Raw genomic sequence first — 20,954 nt, 5'->3', positions numbered from 1 at the left:
CCTGTTTTGTTGTTTTTGTTATTCTTCTAATCTTCATACTCGTGTGTGACTATTGAAGATTTGGATCTTTTTCCTGTTTTCCAAGTAGTGGCTTTTTATGTATGTTAGGAAAGTTGAGGAAAAGAACAAGTCCTTTTCCTTTTAAAATCTCTATAATAATAGCCGTCGTCTGTCTGTCTCTGCGCGGACCCCCCGCTGAATCAGAAAATGATGTCACGGAAACACCAATATCAAATGCGATATATTTTTGTCTACTTTGTTGCGACGGGTAAATTTAAAGGACGGGCAACCCCGTGGATTTTTCCACGGGCTAACGACTAGTCTCTTTAATAATAGCCGTATTTTGTCTGTCTGTCCGCGGAAACCGCGTCCTGTTACAGAAACACGAAATGCGATATATAAAGGACGGGCGACCCCGTGGATTTTTCCACGGGCTAACGACTAGTCTATATTATAATACCCGTATGCGTCTGTCTGTCTGTCTGTCTGTCACGCAAAATGGTAGCTTAGCTACGCAAGTATAAAAAGTACGAGGAACCCGTGAATTTTTCCACCGGCTAACGACTAGTAAACATAGAATGTAGTAGTAAAAGTTTCTTAATTTTTGAATTGATTCTACATGTAGATTTTTTCTAAACATGTTTCTTATAAAAAGAAAAAATGTATATATATCATAAAATCTGATTGTTGGCTGTCATATAATTGAAAAACACTGTTTTCATTTTACCAAATTATTTCGGAGAGTGCTCCTCCCCTTTATTTTTTTGCTACGGCCTTGCAAACGGAAAGAGAAGGTTTTTTTATTTTAGGAGTTTGGACAGAGGCTGGAGATAATTCCCGAGATAAATAAGTGTGACGTGCAAGATATTACGTAAGTGTGGCTTGGTAAACCAAAACAAAAGCCCAGGACTTTTTCAAACAATTTGACTGGAAATCCCAGGTTGCAATTTTCAAAGACCTGTTTCAAAAATTTTTTAAATTTACGAATTGAATTAACGCTATAACAATATGTACAAAATGAAGGGGTAAATATAGCCCATCAAAAGACAGTATTTAGGAAACTACCATTTAATCATAAAAGACAAAGTTGTTTCTAGAGCATCTTGTATCTTTTCTGAAACGGTAATACGAATGTCAGAAAAGATACAGGATTTCCCGAGGACGAGGTTGAAAAAAAACTATTTCTTCTAGGATTATTATTAAAAATATTTTTTTCAAGACTTCTTTCCAATTTTCCACCTTTTCCTGGATTTACCAAGCCCTGTCCACCCAAGATTAAGTTGTAAAACGTAGTTAATAAGACAGAGTAAGTTTATACAAAAAGGTCCAAATTTTGTTCTAGTGACTACAGAGTTTAAAGAATTTCTTGTCCTATTACTGTATAAAAAGAAAAAAAAAGCTTTCAAAGCCGCAGCATTTTCTATTCAAGTTGTAAAAAACATATAGGAAGTATGGGTAGAAAACAATCACTCTCCTACGCATTGTCACTTTTTATCCTGGGCCTCACAATAAACTGCCTAGATAGGGTGATGGGCATATTATATTAACTAGAAAATTCAGGTTTCTCATTTTCTAAAAAACTGTCCAAAAGTATTTTATTTGACCTTTTAACTCTCCGAAGTACGCCAAGTGGCGTCTCAGCAAAGCCGAAATACCGATATTCCGTCTATTAGCCATAACTCGTAAGATATCAAGATACCGAGCCATACAAAAGAGAATTGAATGTCCCATCTGACACTGGTCAGATGCACTAACTTTAAGGTGTAGGAGGTGGCCAGAAATCAGATTTAAAGTCGAAAGATAGGAATTTGAAGTTCTTCGAAAAAATGATGTGCAGTATAAAGAATAGGTAATGACATAAATTTATGGATCTAAAACTGATACAGCGTATTTGCAAACTTTTTATGCATTTATGTATTTTCTAACCTTTCTTGACTTTTTAACATTAAAGCTGACGGTGGATTTAAGATCACGCAAAAAAACTTGGGACGAAGTTGCTATTTTCCAATTTTGATTCAATTATACCAATTTTTTCATAAATTTCCATTTTTCTGCTCTTTATTCAATCAGGATGTTAAATGTTATGACGTGCCATCAAACAATGATGGCGAGTAACATCTACGATGGAGACCTGTATTATAGGACTAAGATTAGTTAAAAAGGGTTGGTTGCTTTTGGTTATACAAATGTGCAGGGTCTTGCGGCCTCTGAGCCGTTATTACGGAGTGGCTTCATCAATAAGGCAAAATGCCCTGGGAACGAGGTTGACAATTTTTTTTTTTAGTTTTATCCTTACAACAAAAAATTTTATTTTCAATTTATAATTTTTATTTTTTATAAGCAAGTGAAGTATTACTAGAGCTTAGCATATGAGTTTCTCCACCTAAATATGCTTACAAGCGTTATTCTTAAAAAAATGGAACGCATTACAACATGATGGTAAAGTTAAAGCTAAATCTCACTATCAAACACAAATCAATTTCATCCTTTAGGACTTCTTTTAGGCTCCTTTCGTACGTTTTGTGTTTCACTAAAATTACGATTATTATTTGCGCATTTTTTAGTTTGCATTTTACTTTCAAAGAAATGGTTAAACAAGACTAACCATGTTTTTTGTACACTCACGATGCGTTGATATTCACCTTAAGGAAATTAATTTTCGCAGGTATTACTTTTCCCGAATTCGCGAGATTTTCGCTAAAATTGGTTCCCGCATAAATAATTGGGAAACCCACTATTCGCCAAATTTAATTTGAGGGGAATAATAGATTTCGCGAACATCGAAATTAGTGCTCGCAAAAAATAAAAAAGGTATATGTCACATGACTATCCAAGATCAGATCCTTGTCAAGGTTCCATTCCGATGTGAAAAAATAGGAAGCATTGAGGGAGAGGTTGTTCGCAAGGACAACATAAAGGCCACGAAATACTGCTTGAATTAAATTTGAGTCTTTATTCAAATGGCCTGCATTTGTGTTTTTATCTACAAGAGGTTAACATTTGTGTAAGCATAAATATTTGTGTAACCGTAAATAAATAAATATATATTTACAAATAAATAATTAACTTTTGAAATTCAGAACTAAGTAGCTTGATAGACCAACTCCAATCCTGTTCCCAGGATACACCAGAATACAAGGAAACCTGGAAACGAGGTTGCACCAACTCCTTGTCCACAAGGTAAACATGAGCAGTGAGACAGAAGGAAGGATTTAACAAGACGTCTGCGACTAAGAGCAAGTTGTTCGTTATAAGAAAAGTGTGTGGGTCTCCATTAATTCTTCTACTGGATTCGTGAAAAGTTTCTCCCATTGCGAAAGAGACCGGTCGGCGTGCTTCATGTACGGGCCGATGACAGTCTTTCCGGTCAGTGTTTTTGTTATTATCATTTTCTTGCTAGTATGTTTCATATATAATTGAAAAACTAACGAAGTTTCTTTCAGCTGTGATGACGTCAGAGGTACAGTAAACTTTTCGCGGAATTTCAACTCAGGCGTAGCCTTCACTAACGGTGTTTTATATGATTTATGTTTATTGCCAGAAATGAAAACTGTGATTTTGACGAAATGATCTAAATGAAAGAAGTGGTTGTATAAACGTTAGATTTTTTTTCATGTATGGAAGCATTACCAAAACTCTTTTTCTTCTAGACTTGCTATCAATAATCTTTCAGCATATCTCTGATGTATGGTTTATTTTTTGTATTTCATTACACTGGTTTCATTGGGGCCTTGTTATGCGATCATTTTTGCCAACCCTATCCCCAAGACAACTTACGTTTTTTTTACATTTGGACAAAACGTATGAAACATAAGAACAAAAAAAGTCCTGCGAACGAGGTTAAAAGTTGTTTTTGCTCGTATCTGATTAACTTTCATTTCCATTGACTTTTCTGTAAGTAAAAATTTGGGACAAAATGGTAGCAATGTGAAACTGTTTATTAAAAAACAGAATTTTTAAGAAGATATTGTACGGCTGAAATGTTCCCTTTTAAAAAAATTCTGAATGTTTTCCTGAATTTAGGCTCAGTCTTAAAATTCTTCACTTGTCCAGGCTATTCGGTGTTTCCAGGTTGCTGGTCACCTAAGGATGTTATTATCTGGTGTCAACAAAGACAAAATGACTGGAAACGAGGTTTAATTACCCTCGTTTCTAACTAAATATGGCAACCATGTTTAAACATTCGAAATTTTTAAGCTTTACCTTTTCCATCTACACCATGTGGACTTTTTAAATTACTTGCTTGCCCAACTTTTATTTCTAGTCTTTTTGCAGTTGATATCCAAGAAAGAGAGACAACAAGGTTACCTTTATTAAATCCCGCTGGCTAAAAAAGCAAGAAATATAATTCTAGTTTAAAGAACTCTCGTTCCCAGGGATTTTTCATTTTTTGCTAAAAATTTCATGAAAGTATCGTCACACACATTCACAGTCTACTGAAAGAAGTATATACCTGTGAATACGACGTAATTTTCTTTGAGTGTATATTCAATCGATCTATATTTGATACTTCTCGCAGCGGTAACAGAGCGTGGCCAATTGGTATCTTGCTGTGCTTCCGTCTACTATCATATATCGACAAACGTAACGTTTTCTCGGTTACATCGTTTTTTTTAATATCCAATAAACTCGTTGTCCCAAGCGTTAATTCTATTGGTTTCTTTTTATCGCTTAATATATCGACCTGTGTTATGGTATCACACACCCAGTTACTACCAAGCACTGAAGCACTAGGTTTCAAACAAACATCAACAGACTTTAATATAATCTTCAACTTTTCTTCAACTTCGTCATACGCTAAACAAAACTTGACTTCTCCCAGTTTCAGACCACCTTCTTTTAGTTCCTGAGCTTCTTCGTTACTTAAATATTGTGTTACATCCAGAGCTCCTAAGCTTGCAGTATCTTTGTGGTGGATACTGATTTGCTTTTGAAGTATTTGGGTTTTTGGAATAATAAAATCACATTTGTCTAAATCTATAAACGGAAATAAAAAATGAATTAATATTTGTGTCTCTCCTATCCTGTCCATTAGTTATGACGGTTTGGCACTTTTGTGTCCCCAGGGTTTGTTGCCTAATTTAAAAGCCGCTAGCGCTTACTTGACGGCTAACCTTCATGTCAAAAAACCCTGGGGACGACGTTGATTTCTGTATTTATCAATTGATTTTATTGCATTGGGACCGGCGAACTCGTTCTTAAAGAATGGGGGAGGGGGTCGAAATAACTGGTCGCGTATATCTTAGTACTACATAATAAGTTAATGACAAAATTTTCGCAGTCCATGTCCTGAAAATTCTTTTGTAAAGATTTTTTTAATTTCGCAAATGTTTAACAAATGAATGAAAGAAATCGAAAGGGAAGGTTTATTTTATTAAAATCAACAATATTTTTCAAACTGTTTAATGTAGTGCTTTTCAGAGATCTTTGCAGGGTTTTAATTCTGATTTTACACCCTCAATGACTGTTAATTGCGTCAGAGCAAGATCGACATACCGACATAAAATTCCATTTTTGAAAAATTTTGCGGATTATATATTTTTTTTCAATATTTGTGTCTTTTAACAGTGGCTCCCGCAAAGTAGACGGTTAAGGTATCCCAATTCGCACATGCATAAGTACCTGACCGGAAAAAAAAAGTGTCGCACAAAATATTTCTCACTTTTGACCTTTTTTTACACAATCTCGTTCCCACTGTTTTTCCCCACGCCGGGATGCGCTTCGAATATACAATAAACAGACAAAAGGCCGTTGGATCAAGGTTGATCACATTTTGTCGTAAGAACAAAAACTTAGACTATAATTTCAAGGCTAAAAGCTCCAAGGCTTTTCGAAAAATTAAAAAATGTGTTTAAATCGATTACTTTCTCAGAGCACTAAAATGTTAGATTCCACCATATAATGCTTAGCTTTTTGCTTAAAAACATCTACTTTGCTGGCGAACTTTTCGTTTAAAAATTAAAGTAGGGACAAATATTTTTTAGTAAAAGACTCTTTCCCGTTTTAACGTTTTCATTGAATTAAGAAAAGGTTAATGTTTAAACAGCGGCTTCAAAGAGACAATAGCTGCGCGTAGCATAACAGCCCACCCATAAATATTTTACAGAACAGTAGTAATCAAAGACTACATAAAAGATTTGCCTTCACCACAGCGGTTGCTTAAAACTGACCAATAAGGTTATTGTTTAAAAAATGCGTCCTCGTTCCTGGGGTTCTCTTAACGCCTATTTTACAACATCATTCCCGGGACTTTTTGTCTCTCATCTGCGCTACGCGTATTGATAGGGCTGCGACGAACATGCTAAAAGAGACAACAGGTCCTGGGGATCGGGGTTGACCTGTTTAACAGACGAGACGACAACGGCTACAAAATGTAACGTAAGAATAAGGAAGTACCTGTTCTTGACATCAAGGGACTTGTTCTTAAAGAACTAGAACTTCCATTTAAACTTTTCCGCGATTCTTTTCCATCTAAGCAAGAATTGGTATACTTTTAGATTCTTGATCACAGATCCAAGGGTTTCAGCAAGTGCGAAATGCTCGCTCCAGGTGCCAAGTAGTACAATTAAAAAATTATTTTAGGAAAGTGTGGCCAATGAAAAATAAGTATTTACCTTGCGCTAGTGATTCATCTGAAGTCCATGGTTTCACTTTGAAAAACTAAACGAATTAGACAAGCATAGTAAAAACACATTGTTCACTACAATTCCCAGGACTCATTTTTCTTGGAAAGAACATGATTCAGCATAACAACCTCATTCTCAGACCTTCTATCTGATGAAAAAGCCTAAGAAGCCCTGGGTTAACATTGGCATTTACCCGACGCTTGTATTTTGCAGCCAAATAACATTCATGTGAAGGAAGTTCCATGTCTTTTCTGCTTGTCTTCAATTTTTTTTCTTTCACTTCTTCTTCCTCTTACTTTTAGATTATATTTTATTCCAAACTCTCTTTTTTTACACTCCAGTCAAATCTTTTAATTTTCTTTATTTCATTTCCATATATTTTAATTTAATATTTGAATGAATTATTGTTATATTAAGGAGACCCTTTTTTTTCTCTTTTTTTCTTCGAAGAAAGAAAACACTACAAGTTTGTACATCAACTTTGAATTATGCCTTGATATTACTTTAAATAGAATATTTTCACCTTCTGTTTCACTTATATTAATATTTGTTAAGTCTTATATTTATTTAATTTTTTAACTATTTTTAAATTGCTTAATTGAATAATACTCTTTTGTTTAAGAGAACAAATTGTTTTTCAAAGTATACGTCAAAATCTATTTAATGAAGTTTCAGTGGATGCAAATGAGTTGATTAGATCACGTAATATACACATATTATTTTTATTCGTTTAACACGTGGTATAGACGTCGCCTCTTGTGTACGTCACAAGTTCGTCTGTTTCACAACAGTTTCAGATTTGCGGCTTCATTCTTAAGTATGCAGTGATGATTGGCGAAGAACATAAAATTTAAATGAAACTTTCCATTGACTGAAAAGATCCCACGCAAACACGTCATTGGTTGATACATTAACCAATGTATTTTCTTTGTTTCCTGGTTTTAATTGATATGCTCTGCAGGCTCTAGCACGTATCGCGATAACTTTTAATAAAGATTGCGTGAAACTTTAGGCTGCTTGCTACGCCATTCTAACAATTTGGTTATTCTATGGAAGTAGAAAGCGTATTGCTATATTGCATTTATATTTATCTTTGCATATGAAATGAGAATTAACCTCGTTCTAAGTTTTGCTTTCATAATAGGATAAGTAATTTCGTAAGAAGGTCTGGAGACAAGGCTGTAAAATAAGTTTTGCAGGTATTAATCATTAGCTTTCAAATGATGAGGGAGACAAGGACTCCTTTGAAATAATGAAGCTTTAGAAGGTGTAAAGTATTCTGAATGCTCATACATGATAGCCACTTTAGTGTTGGAAGCGCTGTTATTAATGTGAGACCTGTGCTCTGAATACATTATATATACATTGGCATTGCCTAGCTACGTTTCCTCAGAGGGCATGCGTTGACCCGTTGGTGTAGCTGCAAATGAAAGACTTGCTGTGCTGGCTCTGACAAGAAATGATTGCGTGCAGTGTTACTTCACCCAGGTCGACGAAGGAGGACAAAGTTTGTGTTCAACCGACACACCTTTTATTAGTAATATTTTTACTACCATCTTTGATACTTGTAGCTCTGTAACTGAAGCCTTGTAAAAGAGGAGTTATACAGTGACACGTATAGTGTGACATGCGACGCAATATTGAACTATGTTACGCACAGTACGGTAGATGACGCGGAAGTGTGTTACGTACAGCATGGTGTGGGAGACAAGATTAAGGTCTGATACGCACAGTGTGGTAGGCGATACAAGATTTATGTGCTCTATGCACAATATGTATAGTTGAAGGGTGTTACGTACAGTTAGGTGGTACAAGACTTAGGCGTGAAATTGTTAATACTACGGGTGTCAAGTTAAAAGTGTTAAGTACGCAATTGTATTTTTGATGACAATAAAACACAAAATCGCAAAATGTAAGTTCACAAACCGCCCTCAGGCGGTCAAGCACAACGCCTTTTACCTAAGTAACTTTTCCCAAACTCCCTTAACAGATAAGAGATGACTTACTAACTCCATTAGATTAGTTTCTTCTCTTAATTATACAATGATAATCAGAAGTTTTGGAAACATTTTATTAGTTAAGTTTCTACAAAAAATATAAACAAAAAATCCTATTGTTTTTTCTTTTCTTTTCTTCTTTTGCAACATCATGGTAACAGTCGAAATTTAGAACTTAGAATTGAACCAGGGGGTAGTGATAAGAATATATTGCAATTCTATAGAAATTGAGGGGAGATGGGAGTAAGCCTCCTTTTTTCAACAATTATTATACCGATGCTTGTAAGGTGTAAAGAGATTGTTTAAAACCTTATTCCCATATCCCTTTAAAAAAGATCCCAGGAAGCCTGGAAAGAAGGTTATTGACTTGACTGTTTGACTTAAAAATAAAATAATAATAATAAATATAGATCACTCTCAACCCTAGAGCTCTCTTTGAGACGAACCTACTTTCAAGGTTTGTCTCAAAGGGGTCTGGGGACGAGAATGAAATATAGATCTTACAGCGTTAACGGCTTCGATCTGAGCGATACTTTTTCTAAATCTGCCCAAAGGACTTGCGTCTACTTTGCTTTTTGTGTCCACTTTGTCGTCGTCTTTCCCAGGAAAACTATATCTTCTTTGCTGCTCCCTATACATCAACGCATCTTTAGGCGAACAAGGGGGTTGGTAACTACCTCTTCTTGTGGGACTGTCGAAACCAGGCTGTAAAAGATTAGCCATGTTGATTTCCTTCTGTCTTTGTCTTCTTCTTCTTCTTCTTTACCCTAAGAAGTCAAAGCCAGAAAGTACAGTTTATGTATTACTCTTCTTATTCTTCTTTTTTTTAATCACACGCTGGGATTATTTCTTTTTTTTATTTTAATTCTAAAGTTTTCTTTTTTTGTCAGTTTACTTTGAATTACAATTTATGTAAATAAACCGCCAAACACTCTATCGTAGAGTGTACGTTTCATGTCACGTGACTAAAGAAATTGTCTCTTTTACTCAGCTGTTGTGCTATTCTCAACGATTCCTTCATAAAGTCGGTTTCGTGTAAATTTAGCAACTAAAAATAAATCTCTTTGACTATTTTTCTCACGTGGTCGATGCAACAACGCCTACGAATATGTTATATTTAGGCAAATAGAATTTTATTTTTATATATAATTCTAATTATTATTAGACTTTTTAAAGAGAAGTTATAATTTCAGCCTACGCGCACTAACGTCACAGTTCTGGAGGTACAGTAATGAGCAAATCAGATTTCCGCTTGTGATATATTTTAAAATTTTTTTTCTTTTTCAGATTGTAAGTTACGCAAGTTTATCGCAAGATGACGCATGCGACATTTTGAACATCCAAGCAGTTGTTTTTTTCTACACATGCGAACATACAACAATTAACGAATTTTTCTGGAAAGAAAAGTAGTCTACAAAAAAATTGGTCCTAAACTAGGGGTTGTTTGGGTGTAGAGTGTTGAAGGAGCGGGAGGGTCATTCGTTGAGATCGATTATCGTTGTTGTTTTGCAATTCTTGTTTTTAGCATATATTTCGACCTTCTTATTAAATACATGGTTCCTTAGCCTTAAAAAACAACATATTTTTAAAAAGTACGTATATATATATAAAGTATATTAAAAGTATATCAATTATATTACACCATTTTAAACTTCATTTCTATTAAAATAGTTGGGATAATACCCCTAGCTCCTTACCCGGTAACATCTGATATAACTTAATATAGCGCTAAGAAGGCAGCAGAAATCTCGATACTAACTTCCTCAAAATTTTCTCTATCCACACTTTTTCTTCTTTGTGTTGCCTTCTTCAGCATTAATTAACTAACTTCTATACTCCTAAGCTCTCACAGAGACACACATTTCACACCAGCGTCTTGTTTTGTCGCGTTAAAAACATTGACAATGCTGAAACTGATTGGTGGAACAATTGATTAAACTGAGCAACTGTTACTTGCTCCACACCAGCTAGCACTGATACTTGCATATGTTTATCTAGTTTTCAGAACGATGGGTGGAGGTGGGAAAACTATAGTGTTTAGATCTATGGGCTTACTTCGTCGAAGCGAAACCCAGTAAACATTCAGGGTCTTTTATGGTCTTCAGTACCAAACGAAGAAAATCTTAGTCACGTGAAAAATATATTCGTCACGTTTTCCCCTTTTGAAGTTCTTGTTTATTTTTTTCTTTTTCATTTTCAGCCTAGACGGCAAAAAATAAAGTTATTTTTCCACCTAAAGTATATACAAAAATGTCCAGTATTATTTCCGGGCTAAAAAATAATATCAAAAAGTTATCGGTTGAAGAAAGGAATTCACTTACGTTGTTTCTTTTTTCCAATCATATATCTTACAAGCTATTTTTACGAACTTTTGATTCATCCTTATATTTACAAGTATATATATATATATAAATTGGCTTTAATTATAGAACATTAACAAATAAAAATTAAAAATAGTAGTGTTAATGTTAAAGTAAGAACGCCTTGTTGCGAAATTCCTTATTATTTCTTATTATTTTTATTTATATTATATAATACTTTTACATGTAATAAAAATACGTAAATGCAGTAAAAACAGCTTATTACGAAACTGTTTCTGAGAAAACAAAAAATGCGACTATTCGCTTTTGGAAGTGGGCGGAGGTGTTTTATTAATGATTATCTGCACCCACAAACACCTTAATTCAATGGCGAATATACTTAAAGAGTGGCTATTTTAAGATTTATTATAAAAGTTTCACCTGTGAAGCACATCAGCTCGAAACATGCCTTATGAAATAATGTCTCTAGCAAGAAACATGTTTCATGAGATATATCTCTAGCAAGAAACATGTCTCATGAGATATGTCTTTAGCAAAAAACAGGTCTCATGAGATATGTCTTTAGCAAAAAACATGTCTCATCAAATATGCCTCTAACAAGAAACAGTCTCATCAAATAATGTCTCTAACAAGAAACATGTCTAATAAAATATGTCCCAGTAAGAAAAATGGCTCATGAAATATGTGCTAGCAAGAAACATGTCTAATAAAATATATCTTTAGCAAGAAACATGTCTGATGAAATGTGTTTCACGAGGAACATATGTAATGAAATATGTCTCTATCAAGGAGGTTACATAGCAATTTTTCTAATGAAATATAACTCGTACTCTTCAAAACCTAAGAAGACAAGATTACTATGAAAACAAAAAAATAAATTTAGCATAAAATTACAAAGCATAAGTTCGAGTTTCGCAGATAGCAAACCAGATAGCAAATGAATTAACCTGTCTGTCTTAATACTAGAGGTGTTCGTTTCTTATATTCAATGTTGGGCGAGAAAAAAGAGAATGTTAAAGGAAGTAAGATTTTAGCCGAACGATGTTCGTGTAACAGAGCTACATCTTTATATACAAAAACTAACAGACCTGCTAAATACTGTATTTGTCTCAACATGTTTTACCTCTGCCAAATATTTTCTCTTTTCATTCAACACATTTTTCTAGGATTTTAGCTGATTGAATTCATTGGCGAGATGAATAAAACAAAGTTTGCCAAATAGAGTCAGGTTGAACCAGCTGTGCGTAAAGTACTTTTTAATTAACGTCCTTTTACAAGAGTACACCGCTACAGAGACTTCCACTGACAGGATCATTTTTCAGACGCATAGATACATATACATTTTCAAATTTAGCTTTTGCCCCAGTTCTCCGGTCACGCTGAATTCGAAACTACACTTTGCCATAACGAGAAAAATCGGGCATTCACTGTCCTTATTAGCCTCTACGTAGGAGACCGTAATTGTTTTCCCGCGCTTGTAATTAAAGAATATAAATAACACAAGTTTGCAAGATTTCATTTTCTTTTAAAAGAAGAATTTCACACATCTATGCTAAAGGGTTGTGCAAACTTTTGTAATACATTTTTTTCACGTTGGCGATAATTCTCTGGCAGCTGTACATGCAGATATAAACACATTCGACCTGGCGTGTTAAGAACCTTGTGAATCATCATTTTAAAAACAATTTGTTCAGCCATGCCTTTATCGCGTTTTGCGTCTATCAATCGATTTTGTTTGGTTATGTTTTCCATGTTCAATGCTACACTCGGGTATTTCTTGCATAAAATGGAACGATTAACTTGTGACATGCATACTTAAAAATAAATAGTTAGATATAGAACCAATAATTTGTCCCTTGCTTCTTTTGTTGTACCAGAAACCAAAACATATATTACGTAATGCTTTAAACAAACGTCCCTCCTAAGTTTAAACTCTTACTTTTCATTATTATTATTTTTTAAACTCCCCATCTATCCAATGCCGTTTGTATAAGCCGTGCCCTGCCACACCAAATTCAAAAAATATTTGTCACGCCTCAAGGGTCGAGCCTAACCGAACTGAACCCCATTAAAATTTCCAAATTAGCTGTATTTACCAACAATATTTTACGGTACAACTGGGTCCAGCACGGCTGGATACAGTTTTTTAAGCTGTGCCGAGCCGGTATATACGGTATATATTTGATAAGTTCGGTTACGCACGCCACAGCTTAATGGGCCTAATGGCACCTACTCAAATAAATGCCCCTTTTAGTAGAGAAAATCTTCAAAATTATTGTTTTGAAAAAACTTATATGCGTATTTAACCCTAAGTGGCATGAGAGGAGAGGCAAAAAATGCCCGCGGAAAATTTGAGTTTTAATATCTTCAAGTTATTACGAAACTTTGTGACTATTAATAATTTTATGGCCAGATCTTTTCCAAAATTATTACTCCATCTGGTGATAACGTCACAACTTATTAGACATTACTCAAAACCACCATATTAAACTCTTTACAATGTAAAAATACTATAAATTCTAAACTAAAGAAAATTTCACAAATATTTATGTTTTTAATTTAAGAATTTTAATTATGTTTTGCCACCTGTCGAATCCGTTTTTCTCGATTTTCACGATTCTTACCCAATATGTATGAAATAAATCGCTTTTAGGGGGATTTTGCCAGAACTAATCCACTATGTGCAAAAAACGAAGATATGTTGTAAACCATTCATATTATTAACAGAAAATTAAAATAGATACAAAATATTGCTGAGAACATTCTCAGCCACGATATTTAGAGGTAATGATATTTTCCACAATCTCAAAATTACTGATGAAGCAAACAAGAAATGCTGACGTCAAAGAGAAATAATTATGATTTTAAATTTTGTCTTAAACTATGATTGCGTAGTTAACTATTCTGTCATCATTTATGAACAGCGGGCACTTTTTGTATCCCATAGGGTTAAATAAAAATTGAACAGGGTTAAAGGGGTAAAAACGTTCTTGTCGAGCAAATTTAACAGTTGAAGACAATTCAAAATTTATTATTGTTTGCATATAATAAGCTTACTTAACCTATTTTGACTTTTTTTTGTCATATTCGAGTAATTGAACGAAGTAATTTAACAGACTTAAGTCTAGAATTCACAAGAAAAACAGGGTATTGAGTATGAGATCATCGCGCTTTTTGAAGAAATAACCTTCTTATGGAAAACTTCCTTTATAGCAGAGGCCTCCCTACAACGGTCACTTTATAGGAATGTACTAATAGTGTCAAGCTTCTCTAACAAAATCTCTATATATTGGACATCTCTCTATAGCGGACATCAAGTAAAGATCTCCTAGAACTGACCTGTCAACGAGGGACAATTCTTAGAAGTGTGCGAAAAGAGGTTAAACTTTTATAACACAACCCCCTTATAGCGGACATATAGGAACTCGAATAAGCTATTCACAACAAGATTCTTTTTTTAACCGCACCTGATGGCCTAAAAACCTATGACTATTGTTATACAGTTAGCCCCCAGTAACTTGAACCTCAGATAACTCAAACAATCATATCATAAACATCAGGTCGAACCTTTGATAACTGTAATTCGAATTACAATCTAATTTTTAAGTAAACTCGACTAACGGGGACTTCGTTTATCTCGAACTTTCGTCAAGTCATTTTTTTTCCTCAGTCCTTTAATCGAAGGGAAAAGGGTGTGATTTACTTGGAAGCGGCGAGACATTTTTAATTTGAAAATTTAAACGGGTTTAGCATGTTTTAAGATGTTCTTAACTTTCAGGCTAGATTTTATTTATCCCCAAATCTAGCACACATTTTATTTAGACCCTATCTGGTTTATTTTAATCAGAAGAAATGCTTTTAATGTTTTCCGCACAAGTATGATAGTAGTAATATTTTCGGCTAAATTTCGTCAAACCGGCCAAAAACTAGATCATATGAAGTTTCAAGTCATTATTTTAATTTTCACTAAATTTTAACTTACAAGAAAAATACGGTTTTTACGGTTGTCATTGAGTAAATCTGTGAAAATATTTAGTAAAATTTAAACATTTTTTAATATTATTAAAAGTCCTAAAATGATATATCACAGTAGTTAGAAAATTAAGCATATCCAACACATCCATCCGAATTTACACGGTCGCAATGGAAAAAAGAGTATCCCATTTTCTCGCACTTTTATTCCTAGATTCAGAAAAAAAACGTCACAATATGTGGAACACAGGGAAGTGAAAAATTACTCCAATAACTAAACGTGTTAGCTCGATAAACGATAAATCTCCATTATTAGCACTAACTTTTGCGAAATAGCAATATACGTATTTCGCGTGTATTCATATTTGCGCAATTTAGATTTTTACCTAAATAACAAAAAAAAAAGAGAGGAAATTGGAGGACAAAAAACAAAAGCGTTTTCTTTATATAAACTGTGAAACTATTTCTGTTGCTTATTATTAAGAAACAGGAAAAAAAGAGAAGATATTGGACGCTTAGAACGCCTTTTCACAATCTGTTTTTTTCCTTAAAAGGGGCATAATTTTGCACGCTCTGTTTTTCGCGCAATAGTCAAAGCGAATTTGCAAAAATAAGTACGAACAGGTTTATTTCAAGAACAGATTTAAGACTTTCTTCGCCTAAGAAGCAACTTTTTACGTAGTCAAGAGCGAAGTACATTTAACCCTTTTCCTACTGGGAAAGAGCTCATTCGGCACCCCCCTGTACATTATCATTTGTCATTTTTTAAGTCTTTTCTCACGTGTACTGAAACTTTTTGAGTTTTGATATTTCCCTTTCTCTCAACTGTTATAAATTTTTTTTTGAAAAAAATTGACTTATTGGTCACCGTCATCATTTTGTCATCAATAGTCATGGGACATAAAAACATAGATTTAATTTAACAATTAGAGAGAAATTAAGTAGGAATTATAATAGAAAAGGCTTTGTAGCTTTTCTTAAAAAGGAATTGCTCTTTAAGCACCTTCCCGGTTTTATCACAGATTTTTGTTACTGGTAGGATCAGGGTTAAGGTTTTTTGCCAAATTTCAATTGGCTATTGGATGACAATGCTAACTTCTGGTTATCGAGCTGCAAATAACCCAGTTATGGAAACAGAACATCATTACTGCCCACGCAGTTAAAGATACCTTACTTATGTACAATGTTTGACGCATGCGCATAGTCAACCCAGCAGCTCCATGCTATATTAATTTCCCTCACTGCGACACCTGCCTCACTTGGGTAGAGTAAGCAGGAGAAACAGACTGTTTATTATAAGCGAGTTTGAAACGATCATGCCTTGATGTTGGTTGTTCAGAAATTTTTCTTTCATTTTTTAGCAGGAATGATCTGATCGTCAGCGGTTTTTCATATGTACGAAAAGAACAAATAGACACTCATTTCCTATGTATGTAAACACAGAAGACTTATAATAAAAGAAAAGAAAAATTATAAAAAAATATTGCTTTAACGTATTATCCGAGGACCAGCCTTGGTTTGTTCTTAGCGTGCTTTTAAATAGCTACACGAGGCTCGTGTTCTTATAAAATTTTCAAGCAGGTTGACATTTAATTTATATACTTAATTTTCACTTTCCATTTTTCTACTTCTTCAATAAGTTAACCATCTTCAAACTATTGAAAGCTGACTTGTTTTAACTTGCAAAGCGGAAAATACAGGCTACAAAACAAAATTCAAAATACTGAACGCTGTTTAAAAACGCTTAATTGAAATCAGATACGAACGACAATTCTATATTACAGGTGCTTAGGAAGTATCACAATTTCATCTGACATTACAGGCACATGACAAAAGTGAGACTCAAACCCCTGAGGGTACCTAGGACCTGATGCCCTTTACTCTGAGAGAAAGAACCGAAACCCGAGTCACGCGTATGAGTATCGAGTCCCTGGTCTTAACTATCACCTGGGGTATCTGGTCTCACTTTTCTCATATGCCAAGGTGACATAGTTATGTTTCCTTTACTTATGTTTCCTTCTTCAAATTTTCTTCCCCCCCCCCTGGTGTATTCACTTCATACTATAGTGTTATTGATATAATACTTATATACTTACGTCTTAACAGACGTGTAGTTTCCACGAAACAAAATAAAATTTCGCCATATTTTATCTTTTTTTAATCGTACATAGACAACTTCTCACATGTTCGCGAAGTTATTTCAACACTGTTTTTATGTGGGTGTTACATGAAGCAACTGTTTAACTCTCGAACGTAGATGTCAATTAACTTACATAAAAATAATAGGTGATTAATTATTAAATAATTATCATTAAGAAGGAGAGCAAAGGTATATGAACATGTTTTAACTTTTCGTGAATTCGTTCTTCATCTGCTAAATGACAGTTGCTAAGCAGCAAATAGTAATTTATTGATTTACTTATACATGCAGATTGTCAGAACGTGCTTGTGAGCATTCCAACTTTTAGCACGTCATCAAGCTTGACCCTAGTACCCGCGTCAACGATAAAAAAGCAAAGTGCCATTGATAGGGAAACAGTCCTGGGGACAAGGTTTAGTGCTACTTTATCAGCCTTTATTCTGTCGACGATTCTTTAGGTGCCCTTACACTGCTAACTTTGGAATTTGGTTAAATGTCATTTAGGGCTATGTTTTTCACTACTAATTAAGTAAAGAAAGAAAAAACACGCGGTTTAAGCAGAAATTGACAGTGAATAAGAAGAAATACTACTGCAATTATTGATAAAAAGAAATATTACTACTAAATATTATTGAAGATATTATTTCGGTTTGTCTGTTCAGTATTTATATTACTGGTGGAAAGTTTATCATTTCTTGAACATGATAGTGTAGTAGGCAACGTTTCGGGAGATCCTTCTCCCGAAACGTCGGATCTCCCGAAACGTCGCCTACTAAACTATCATGTTCAAGGAATGATAAACATTCCACAGTAATAAATATTATTTATTAGTAAATACTACAATCGTGGACAAAAATATTGAGCCTAAGGTAGTTTTTTACTCGTTATTCAAATATGAACAAAACAGTCGAATAGTCAATACTCTGCAGCCGGCAGGCTGCAAAGTCGCTACTTTTGCACACAAGTAGGCCAGGCAGAAAGGCTTGAAAAGTTGCTAGTCACATTCGTTAGCACGCCCGCACACGAAATAATTCACGTCTGGGACCACGAAGGCCCTGAAATTCGTGATTAATAGCTTTGCTCCTAATCCTAAGTCCACTCTGAACATTGATAAGTGAACTTTGACAAGTTCAAGATGTGTGAATCTAATATAGAATGAGCCTACGCAATTACTTGTGGTGGCGAACTTCGAAATTCGTTGTCTTGTGCCAACATATTGTGACCACGATTGTAGTCGATGGCCGGGGAAAAATCCACGGGTTTGCTCATCTTTTTAATACTGCATTGTGTGCGTCTCGCTGTTTGCGGTACCATCTTGCTTGACAAACAGACAGACGTATACGGGTATTATAATATAGACTAGCCGGGTAAACCCAGCGTCAAAACGTCGGGGTAAGCCACAAGTCAAGGTGAGAGCCGGCGTTGAACATTCTGTGGAGCGCTTAATAACAGCCGTAAACTGCGCCACACAATCAGATGGAGCGCTTTAGTACAGGTATGCAGTATGTCGTCAATCGAGTATAGCCGAAATAAAATTTATAAAAACACAATTTATAAAAACACAATTTACAACCTTTTGTTACCCCGTCATAGGAAAAGTTTCAGTAAAGGTTAACAAATTAACTGTGGCACTGGACTGAGCACTTAGTACAGGTAAACCGTATGCGTTTAGGCTTAACACCCTATTCAAAAAAACTATTGCAGTTTTGGTTTAGAAAACACAGGATACACTTTGTTGAAACACCGGGTTAAACCACAAGTAGCTGTGTTACCCGGCGTTCAACACCAGAATGAGTGATTAATAAGAACCGTCAACTGTGCCGCACATTCCGATTTTGGCGTGATTCCGAAATTATTCCGAAATTAAGCTGCGTCCAACCGAAAAGCAGAGGTCCGTAAAAATCGGGCCCTGTTATATTTTTCCGAAAAAGCTGCGCGCAACCACTTTGAACACACAGGATACGGCTATTATTATAGAAATAATGTTCAAGAATGCCTGTATTCTTATAGTTTATCTTATGGCTAATAGTAAAGAAAACATTGCGCTTGATTTTTTTGTAACACTGCCAAGAGATTTAATAGCTGACATATGTCAAAAACTATGATTATAGTTATTTTCCCCTAAACTCACCCAAGGCTTTTTTGATCCAAAGTTTGTTGAATTTTATAAAAAATTAAAGCTTGCTAGAATGCTATGAATTTTTGGCGAAATTGTGGGATACGTTTGTTGCACAAAACAATATTAAGAGAAAAATTAACACAACCACCAAGCTATCTAGCTTTTCTATTCTCTGTTGCATTTCTGTTAACAAACCTTTTATTTTATTGTCTAACGTTTGACTCGGTTTAAAAAAGGTAAAATTTTTAAGATAAGTTCTCACTCACTTGTAAAGAAGGTCACACCGTAAAGGTCGCAAAACGCCCGTAAAGTTTATTTGATATCCACAGGTTTTAGAGGGCGTTTAATAAAGTGCTAAGTCCATTGCTTTGCTTATTTTATAAAAGAACGTGCATTCCGTCACCGCAGATCTTAAGCCTTTCTCAGGTGAGTATTTTGAGTATTGTTTTTTATTCAGGTGGGTGGGGTTGGTAATGGTAAATTAGCACCACCATAGAACTTATGGCAGAACAAATACAGTAACTATGAAACACATGGCACAGTAACTAACCAAAATATAAAAGTAAACACAAAATTTTAGCTGAGGCTTGATGTTGCTTAAGTTCTGGATTTTCCGATAAATAGATATATTTGACCTAAATAAAATACATTAAGAATAAAAAAGATAACAAAAGCGAGAAGACATCATCATGTCTTATCACTAAGTCACTTTAATAAGCTAAACAATATTTACAAACATCTTACAATCGCTACCCTTAAATATAAAAATTTGGATTTGAGCTTAGTCTTGCCAATCAGATTATAAAGGATGGTCTTACCTCGAGTGACTTGCAGTCGAGCGTACTAGTTAATTGTTTCAAGGGCAAGGGTACCGGTAATTGTAGAATTAAAGTTGGTTGATTAAATAATGATAGTTATTAAAGGAGTGATCGATGATTTTCGTACAGAAAGAATTAATATAGATAGGTTGCAATTTAGTTTTGTTGGAGCACTACATATACGGTATTGTTACTCAGACATCTTCAGGAAAAGTATTTAAAGAAGAAAAAAAGTCTATTTTGCTTTTGTAGGTTTGATGAAAGTTTTTGATAGAATGCCTGCCTGTCATAAGTTATATGGTGGGTTATAAGAAAATTAGGTGTAGTTGAGTAGCTAGTTAATGGTACAGTCTATGTGCTGAAATACTAGAGGTCGTGTTAGGATTAACGATTCACTTGGTGATGAATTTAGCATAAACTTTGAAGTATTTCAAGGTTCTGTATGTCGATGTCGATGGAGTTCAGAACAGGGTGTCCATAGGTTTTTTTCTTAGATCAGATTGAAGAACGTTCGTTAATATACCCCGTCCAATCCATTCCAGCTTAAAAAACGTCAAGATGAAAATAACGATTATGATGTCGTATGATGCCTATATGATGAACAAGAAAAGTCTCTGAAATTATCATTGTTATTACTTTTTTCTTTTCTTTTTTCACTTTACGATTGCTAGTGCTCAAATTTGCTTTATGTTTTGAAGGATTTAAGCCTCGTGTTGCTTTAAAAGGTGTTGCTTATGAAAAAAAAACTGTGTAACTGAGAATAACTGCTAGGTCAAAGTTTGTTAAGTGTTAGCTATGAACACAACCACCTGAGCTATCACAGATGGCGTGATATAAAACTTTGTAAACAATACGAGATAGTTGAAAACATAGGGGTTCTATTTGTCATAAAGAGAAACAAACTGCAGTAGTTGTAACGACCTATGTTTACCCCCGTTTAGTGCGGATAAGTGGTATCGTA

General features: G+C 34.6%; 1 protein-coding gene across 5 annotated transcripts; it reads right to left on the bottom strand.

Annotated features, from left to right (window-relative positions):
- Positions 1-2,938: 2,938 nt before the first annotated feature.
- Positions 2,939-12,360, bottom strand: LOC130628929 (synaptotagmin-15-like). 5 transcript variants are annotated; one of them, XM_057441990.1, is made up of 7 exons: positions 12,033-12,360; positions 9,128-9,390; positions 6,615-6,660; positions 6,397-6,471; positions 4,454-4,977; positions 4,204-4,327; positions 2,939-3,571 (listed from the first exon to the last, which is right to left on the bottom strand). In XM_057441990.1, the coding sequence occupies exons 2-7, from the start codon at positions 9,344-9,346 to the stop codon at positions 3,249-3,251; spliced, it is 1,311 nt and encodes a 436-aa protein (XP_057297973.1). In that variant the 5' UTR covers positions 9,347-9,390; positions 12,033-12,360; the 3' UTR covers positions 2,939-3,248. The 5 variants fall into 5 exon arrangements, with proteins under 5 accessions (XP_057297973.1, XP_057297972.1, XP_057297971.1 ...); XM_057441989.1 differs by having other exon boundaries at positions 12,068-12,359; XM_057441988.1 differs by lacking the exon at positions 12,033-12,360 and adding an exon at positions 10,945-11,021.
- Between the last annotated feature and the right edge of the window lie 8,594 nt (positions 12,361-20,954).

Source organism: Hydractinia symbiolongicarpus, chromosome 15 (assembly GCF_029227915.1).
Source record: "Hydractinia symbiolongicarpus strain clone_291-10 chromosome 15, HSymV2.1, whole genome shotgun sequence".
Classification (NCBI taxonomy): Eukaryota; Metazoa; Cnidaria; class Hydrozoa; order Anthoathecata; family Hydractiniidae; genus Hydractinia; species Hydractinia symbiolongicarpus.
Note: the sequence above shows the minus strand (reverse complement) of the source record. Positions and strands in the feature narration are given on the sequence as shown.